Here is an 8,327-nt window from a genome sequence, read left to right as displayed (position 1 = left end):
TCCAGCCAGTGTCCATTCATTTAATACAGCAGGCATCATCAATCCATTTCTGTATTTTTCAGTGGAAGGGGAACATGTTGCTTAATGTCCTAAGGAGACTCATTGTCAGCATCTAAAAAAGTTCATTGGTGTTTGACTTCGGTTTGGCAATCTGATTGATATTAATAAACATTAAAATCTCTCATTAGTCAGAGATCAGAGACAGTCAGCGATCACTTTACAGGCTGAGTTGTTTTACAGAAACTAGCCAAAACAACATTAATAATTACTGAGGAGGATAACCGAAAGGGAATTGATCTGGAAACTGAAGAAAAAGAAAATGACAATACTGCCCTCTGGTGTTCAAATGGATGCGGGATCATTCCAGCTAGTTTGAAAATACACTGTACATCTCAGAAGTAGAAACTGCAAATAACATTAAATAGGCCACCGCAAATAAAACATTAGTCCAGCTGACACTGGTTTCAAGCAGACGCGTGTGCCAGTATGCGTGTACAGTATCTACATCTCTCTCTGCAGGAATGTGTGTGTATATACAGTATCTACACCTCTCTCTGCAGGGCTGTGTGTGTATACACAGTATCTACACCTCTCTCTGCAGGAATGTGTGTGTATACACAGTATCTACACCTCTCTCTGCAGGAATGTGTGTGTATATATACAGTATCTACACCTCTACAGTGATGCTCATGAGAAGTAGCCCCAGAGGAACACATTCACAGTGAGCGACAGGAGAGCGTTGATGTTGCAGAAGTTTCTCCAGAACGGTTGATCCTTAATGCAGGTGAACTTCTTCTCCTGCTCCGCTCTCTCCTCCACACTCATCTCTGGCTGGACAGGCCACACAACCAGAGACCCGGCTTCTTCCAGGCCGGGGGCTCTGCTGAGAGAGGGACAGCCACAGCAGGGCCTCGTTAATGGGGTTAAATAACAGAGCCATTTTTTATTTGGGGTGTGCAGATACTTGTATTTTATCAACTAATTCCCTTGATACCCTTTATTGCCAGCCACTACCTTCAAGATCTTGTGCCAAGGGAATGTCCATATCAAGTGTCCTCACAGGTGGGTGAGTGGTTCTCAAGACATAGCTTAAGGACTAGGGCAAGTGTAAATTGTAAAGCGTAAATTACTTTTTAAAACCTTAGAAGTTACAAAATAGTAACAACCGAAAAAAATAAATAAACACAATTAACAACCTAACTTAAACTCCCTTAAATTAAATACCTGCTGTGATTATTCCTAGTTTTGTAACTTTATAAATTGAAAATCGTTCCCTAAGTATACATTAAAATACATCTACAACAGGTATGAGGCTGAGAATGGAGTGTTTCACAAAGCATTTGCCACTTTGAAAATGCATTTTTCTAGGAGTACTCCCGCCGAACAGCTAAACACTGTCCATTTGTATAATATTCTGACAGGCATCAGAAAACAAACTATCAATCTCAATATCTCTCAATCTCTCTCTCCAAACGGTGTGTCACAAAGTGTCTTTGTCATAGACATTTTTCCTTTGCACATCATCCTCCAAGTACCCTCCTGTTTTCACAATGCTCCGACAATGTTGTGCAAATTATGAATCACCCATTTTAGGAGAGAGAGAGAGAGAGAGAGAGAAAATGGGTTGGAATGGAAGAGTTGAAATGTCTACTGTCACATGATTTGAATGGAGGGCTGTTCAGTGCCAGAACCTGTTTACAAGCCATGCTTTCAGTTATTTATTTCAATGGCTTATTCTCAGTTATTAACCAACCAGCTGCTTCACCTATTGACTAACCTAAAGTAGTAACAGATATAAAACTACACATTTGAGACCAACATTGTATGTAGCTAATGGAAGTGTTAAACGGGCACAGTTACTTTAAGCCAGGGTGTGGAGACTCAATTAAATCCAATAAATCAGTTCCTGCAATAGACTTTTCCGCTCTAAAAATCCTGCTGTATAAATCAAACTCCAACCGGGAACTTCTAATTTCAAAAGTGCTTTTCTGATTCTTTCAGGGTAATTGGGACCCTCTGAATACAAAAACATGAAAGGGGTTTTGAAGTCCACGCCAATTGGCCAAACATCTCAAGCGTTTCTATGACAGGTGGCACAAGCACAGGAAAGAGTGCTCTGCATATGTGGATTTACGTGCTTGCAATAGGAATGGAGAGAGCTGTCGGTTTTTCATTGAACAGCAGGTGCTGCTTGGTACCTGAAGCCAGGGAGATCTGTGTTGTCTTTTCAAGAGCTCTTAAGCATGCATTGTACTGAAGAAATGCTGTGCTCCACTTGACAACAGAGTGATCGATTACTTCCTGGTATCAAACATGCTCAAATCTTAATGGGGGAAATTCACAAAGCCCTATAGCAGACGTTCAACATTTCTGGTTCAGAGCCAGACCGTTGACCAGGGAGCTCTTTAAGTGAAGGTACTCACATGTTGGTCTGGAATAGCTGGAGTCCACAGGCTGACCACAGTGATGACCCCAGCAGTCACAGTGAGCAGGATCATGGAGAAGTAGAGATAATACACGTTCTTCACTAGCGCAGGCCTGTTATCTACCTCACCACTGTGTACACAAACACCATGACCATCCTGATGAACCCAATCACCAAGCCAACCATCAGGCCCCAGAACGCCACAGTGCAGGGGCTCACAGATTCATTGCAATGTGGAAAATACCACAGCGCTGGGGCTCATAGATTTGTACAGCTTTATTTGGCACAAACTTGATGTGCAGCATGTAAATATCATTAAGGTTTCACATCAATAAGGCCCACAACCAGCTTGAAAAATACATTGGTCTAAAAATGCTGTGTTTAATTGAGAATTGACAATATGGCCTTCTTTGAAAATAATCATTTGATCCTTGTCTAATTTTCAGCAGGACTATACCTAAAACGTAGTCAACTAGTCCTGTGCATACAGAAGGAGGGGTGAGGTCTTACCGGCTCGTTGACTCTCTTCCAGAACACCGCCATGATGAACAGAGCAGCGATGGGCTGGGACAGGTAGCTGGTGATGGCCAAGACAAAAAGCTGCCCACTATTGGTTGACTGGATGATGAGGATCCACAGAATACTCACAACTACCAGAATAACGATGAACACTCTGTACAAACACACACATACTGTACCATCAGTCATTGCAAGAGGGCTTGTGCTGTGCATGGGAAAAACAAGAGCTGTGGAATATGAAGGTGAGAATAATATCCATTCAAATGATCTTTTACAGTATGGGGGATGACCTGGATACGTAATATTATCATTTTAAAGCTTGCTTCAAATTATTTTCAACTAAATATAATAGTTGACTTAATCCAACCAAGCCTATTTCAATTTTTATTTTTAATAGGAGGCTGTGTGGTCCAGTGGTTAAAGAAAGGGGCTTGTAACCAGGAGGTCCCCGGTTCAAATCCCACCTCAGCCACTGACTCATGGTGTGACCCTGAGCAAGTTACTTAACCTCCTTGTGCTCCGTCTTTCGGGTGAGACGTAATTGTAAGTGACTTTGCAGCTGATGCATGGTTCACACACCCTAGTCTCTGTAAGTCGCCTTGGATAAAGGCGTCTGCTAAATAAACAAATAATAATTAATTTTCTACAAATTTCTAGAATATTTTTTTCACTTGGAAGTTGTGGGGTAGGATGTGGAAAAAAAACTATTTTAATGCATTTTGACTAATAGTACTAAACAATACCTATTCACATATACAAGGTTAATGTCTGCTACACTGTATAAGGAATACAAACAGTAACTGTGCAAATAAATCTGTATAGGAAGGAATCACAATAGTTTTTCTTCATCATGTCCAGAATACAAACTAAGTCCGAAATCCTGAAGCTCAATGCACAGGTTCCTGGGGTAAAGGGGATATAGAGCGCCCTCCCTCACAGTCCCACTGATTCTCTAAGGAGATTTTCACTATTCACGCTACAATTCTGGGTTCTGTCTATAAGCCACCAAGCGTCCCATTAATAAACTCTAACCACCAGGCCAGACTGCCTCCTAATCCTTCAGCTCGAACCACAAGGCTATAATTGCCACCTGTTTGATCCCATGACCCACAGGGGAAACTGTATGCAGTAAATAAGAAGTGTAGCTACAGGAATATGAAAGATAAGAGATGACATGTCTCTTACCGACTGGCATTAGTTCCACTACTAGTTTGGGGTAGGCTCTATTTGAACAGTAAATCCACTCACACTCCGACGGAACCATGCAGACCACATCGTCAGGTGAGAGGGAGAAGGAAAAAAAACTGAGCAATATCACTGAATTTGTTGAATATTTAATGTTTCTGCTGTTTATTATGACATATAAAAAAAGAAGCCTTGTTTGATTATTTTGCCTCCTTTGCAATTATGTTGTGGCTCTGTGTTCTGTTGACCAAGTGAATTCAAATCACACCCGCCTTTAAATATGTTATAGTTTACCTCTGATTGTATTTTTTTTATTTCCTTAATGACAGACAACTAACCATGTTATTCAAATCTGAGAATGTCAATGCTTTTTACATTTATTACGTTAACAGGCAGATTTTTTTTTTTTATATATATTACCATCAGAGTACAAAAGAACTTGTAAAAGGGCCATCAAAGAACAAACAACCCATGATCACTTCACATACATATTCTGCTTGCTTACTAATTAAGAAGACTATACAATATTTCCCATATCATTTCAATGATCACCATAAAAACGGTACTGAGGATGGGGGAATTTCCAGTGATAAAAACAAGAGAGGAATGTGAAACAAGAAAACGAGTAGGTTTATTTAGGGAGGATAAAGTGATGTGCCTTTGTTAATTCTGTATGGATAATGGGTCAGAAATCATTTAATTTCTGATGGTCTGTTGTCCTGGTAGGGTATAAAAGAGAAATAAATGCTGTCTAAATGAGTGATTATGCTGTGAAAATATGCAGTGAGACTGGTGTATGTCTGGAGGCAAAGTTTTGCTGTTCTTTTTGGTTCCTTGATTAATTGTGAGAAAAAGTTAACATTAACAAAAATGTATCCACAGATACCTGTACATCAGTGCAACTTTGGGTCTCAAAATGTGTTAATGTAATAAAGGGTTAATATTAATTTAAATACTTAAATAACAGTACCATATAATCCTGCAAAAAGGTGCATGGCCTAATACTTGGGTACATGTGCCCATGTAAGTATACCAGCCCTTACAGCTGAAAATCAGTGTAAATACAAGGCGTGGGAGCTGAGATGTTTATAAATATGCTTTACTGTACACTAGCACGGTACCTTGTAACAATTTATATCGGATTTTGACTTTGTGCTTTTCATCTCTTTCCTAAAATAATCCTACACCCAAGCCCACGTGCTGAGACTTGCATGTGCCCTCCCATTACAATCGCATGTCTAAAAAGGGGTCATCAGCATCAAAAAATTTAAATACATTGTTTTTTATTATATATATATATATATATATATATATATATATATATATATATATATATATATATATATATATATATATTATATGAAGCAAGTGGCACTTGCTACAGAAATAGGAAGACTTTGACTGTACTGAAATTAAGATAATTTAATAACTTTCAGCTTGAAGTGGTCTCAATGCTGCTCAAACAGTTCATTACTACTTCTTCTTCCAGAACTTGCTGTAATCGTCTACTCTGAAGTCATCCTCAAACTCATCCTGCCCTCGTTTGGCTGCCCCCCTCTTCGGATCTCTCTTGCGCAGTCTGGCTTTCCTCTCCGCCTCCGACAGCGTGGAGATATCCACTGGCATCTGAGAAGCACAAGTACAATAAAAATACAGCAATAAAGTGATCGTGTCTGACAATTGGTCCCATCAGTAATCAAAGTCAATTTATAAAAAATAAAAAGTTCTAACAAACATTTTGATATTTCAATATTGATTTCGACTTCTATTATATCCCTCTGAACAGTATTTTTTGTACCTGGTGCAAGGGTCTTCTAGGGTAAACCCTCACTTGTCAAGCCAGTTTAACAAGCACCACAACATGCATTCTCAATTCAATCTGTTTCAGTCGGGTCTATTCTCACTGATGGATGTGTATTACCTACCAACAACCAGGTCACTTACAGGGGCAACAGTACAGTAATGCACAATAGTAACATAGGTAAGTGACTCTTAAAAGGGGCAACAGAAATATGTGGTTGTTACGCTAGTTAGGGAGGTAACCCGTTAACTCGTATTCAACTATAGCCCGTTGGATACCCAAAACTGTTTTCTCGGTTTCAAAAAAAGTGGACTTATTAAATAGTTGCACTGATGGCTTCCAATTTTCAAAAGCCCACTGAAGAGTCATCCAATGACTTCCTTACCATGAGAATTCTCCTGGGCTCCTTGTATCTGATGGTGATAGTGGAGCCATCTGGTCTTACCAGAAGGACTGGGTACATTCTCCCATAACTCTGCCTTCCACAGCGCACTATCGACGTTCTGTTGGAATCCTGCTCAACTGAAGTGGTATGGAAGGCACAGGCAGCAGGCAAAAACCTTCTGGTGAGGTCCTTTTGTATAAAACTGGAAGAGGAAAGAAATGACACACAATGATAATTGATATGATACCATGATCAGGTGTCAGGGCTGATGTAAATACTGCATTGGGAAAAGCCATTATTCAGTTATATTAGTATGACGAACCTACAAAATTACAAACTTTGGTGAGACCGATTCATTCTGTAATTAGTTTAATCAAAGTGTAATCCATCTTAGATCTGGCACCTAGTCAGTTTAATATAATTCTAAACAAGGGTTATTATGTAACAAACGTATGGATTTAGATGTGGTTGTGTGCTGTAGTTTACCTGTATATCAATCTCGCAGTTGCTGCTGCTCGCCAGATCCTGGGTGCTGTCATGCTTTCTCGTTCAGACTGTTTTCTACCGTATAAAAATTAATATTTCACTGCAGTTTATTTCTGCTTCCTATAAACACAAACTCTTCTTCTCCACGTTGAAATAAAATTGTATACAGTATCACGCATTCAAATGTTGAAAGGGCTTTTTAAAGAAAGTCATCAACATCACAAACCACACCAGTGCTTAGTTTATATCACTCCGTCCTGCAAACAGCAATCTAGAAGTGTAGAAACTATAGTTCCGAGGGACACACTCCCCCTTGGTTAATAATGAACACACTTAAAATATTACGCGTTTTCATTCATAATAGTTTTTCCATTTGTATGTTATAATTTCTGGATCCTGTTCTGTGTATTATATTTACATTCTTTTTTCAGATACTGACAATATTTCTTCTTCACTAAATGCATTAATCTATCATTTACTTTATAATTTTTACAAATCTGCAAACACATTGTTAAACGAGAATTTTGACTTGGGATGCATTGATTTTAGTTAGGTCTAAAGTCTTACAGGCTGCCTTTAGACTGACGCTTTAGCCCAAACTCCTAGAAAAACTATTGTGAAAGATTCCGGATGCTATTTACAATGGTTTATTTCACTGAGCAGTCCACACTGGAAGTACAAAGAGAGATTAAAGTTTTTTTTGTTAATCCTTCATACACATTTTTAACCTGAATATAGTAATAAAATAAAATGAAACTTGAAAATAATAAATTATTTATTGTGCTGCTAAAAGTATCCTGTTACCGTATCACGTCCTAGGTCATTTCACCTCAGCAGCCTTAGTTCAGGGTCAACCCCATCACAGGACACAAAGCATGTCGGTCAGTAAGAAAAGCAGCTGGTTGGTTAATGAAAGCGCTGAAGGGGTGGTGCAATGTTATGTCACTCTCCAGGTGAAATGAACAAGTCGTGACCCCTTTTGCTGAGAAGTATATTTGTACATATTTACAGACACTGGTCAGATGGTTAATTATTAGTGGCAATAATACAAGCCATTGAAAAATATTCCCTTTATATTCCGCAGCAATAGAAAAACGGTCTAAAGTCTGTACACTAGACATCTGTTAACAAAACCACTTTACCTTTATAGGAAACATCTGCCAATATATTGACTTTTCCAATAGGGTTTGTTGCAGGCAGTAGAATAAATCGAGTCCTATAATTATTCAGATCATGAATTGCACCTCCCTTGAGCAATTGTATTGTAACACACTGCTGCCTGTACAAGTCATTTGGGACCATCTCTGTTAATGCCATGGGTGTCATGGCTTTTTCAATCACAAGGAAAACACACATTTGGGCAAGGAGATTTGTTTTAGGGGCAGCAGTGTGGAGTAGTGGTTAGGGCTCTGGACTCTTGACCAGGGGGTTGTGGGTTCAATCCCCAGTGGGGGACACTGCTGTTGTACCCTTGAGCAAGGTACTTTACCTAGATTGCTCCAGTAAAAACCCAACTGTTTAAACGG

At 39.2% G+C, this 8,327-nt stretch overlaps 1 protein-coding gene across 2 annotated transcripts; it reads right to left on the bottom strand.

Annotated features, from left to right (window-relative positions):
- Positions 1-5,456: 5,456 nt before the first annotated feature.
- Positions 5,457-7,706, bottom strand: LOC117417412 (large ribosomal subunit protein mL55-like). 2 transcript variants are annotated; one of them, XM_059035070.1, is made up of 4 exons: positions 7,606-7,706; positions 6,802-6,876; positions 6,316-6,517; positions 5,457-5,755 (listed from the first exon to the last, which is right to left on the bottom strand). In XM_059035070.1, the coding sequence occupies exons 2-4, from the start codon at positions 6,852-6,854 to the stop codon at positions 5,603-5,605; spliced, it is 408 nt and encodes a 135-aa protein (XP_058891053.1). In that variant the 5' UTR covers positions 6,855-6,876; positions 7,606-7,706; the 3' UTR covers positions 5,457-5,602. The 2 variants fall into 2 exon arrangements, with proteins under 2 accessions (XP_058891053.1, XP_033885446.3); XM_034029555.3 differs by lacking the exon at positions 7,606-7,706 and having other exon boundaries at positions 6,802-7,091.
- Positions 7,707-8,327: the final 621 nt, after the last annotated feature.

The sequence above is a fragment of the Acipenser ruthenus genome, chromosome 12 (assembly GCF_902713425.1).
Source record: "Acipenser ruthenus chromosome 12, fAciRut3.2 maternal haplotype, whole genome shotgun sequence".
Taxonomy (NCBI): domain Eukaryota; kingdom Metazoa; phylum Chordata; class Actinopteri; order Acipenseriformes; family Acipenseridae; genus Acipenser; species Acipenser ruthenus.
Note: the sequence above shows the minus strand (reverse complement) of the source record. Positions and strands in the feature narration are given on the sequence as shown.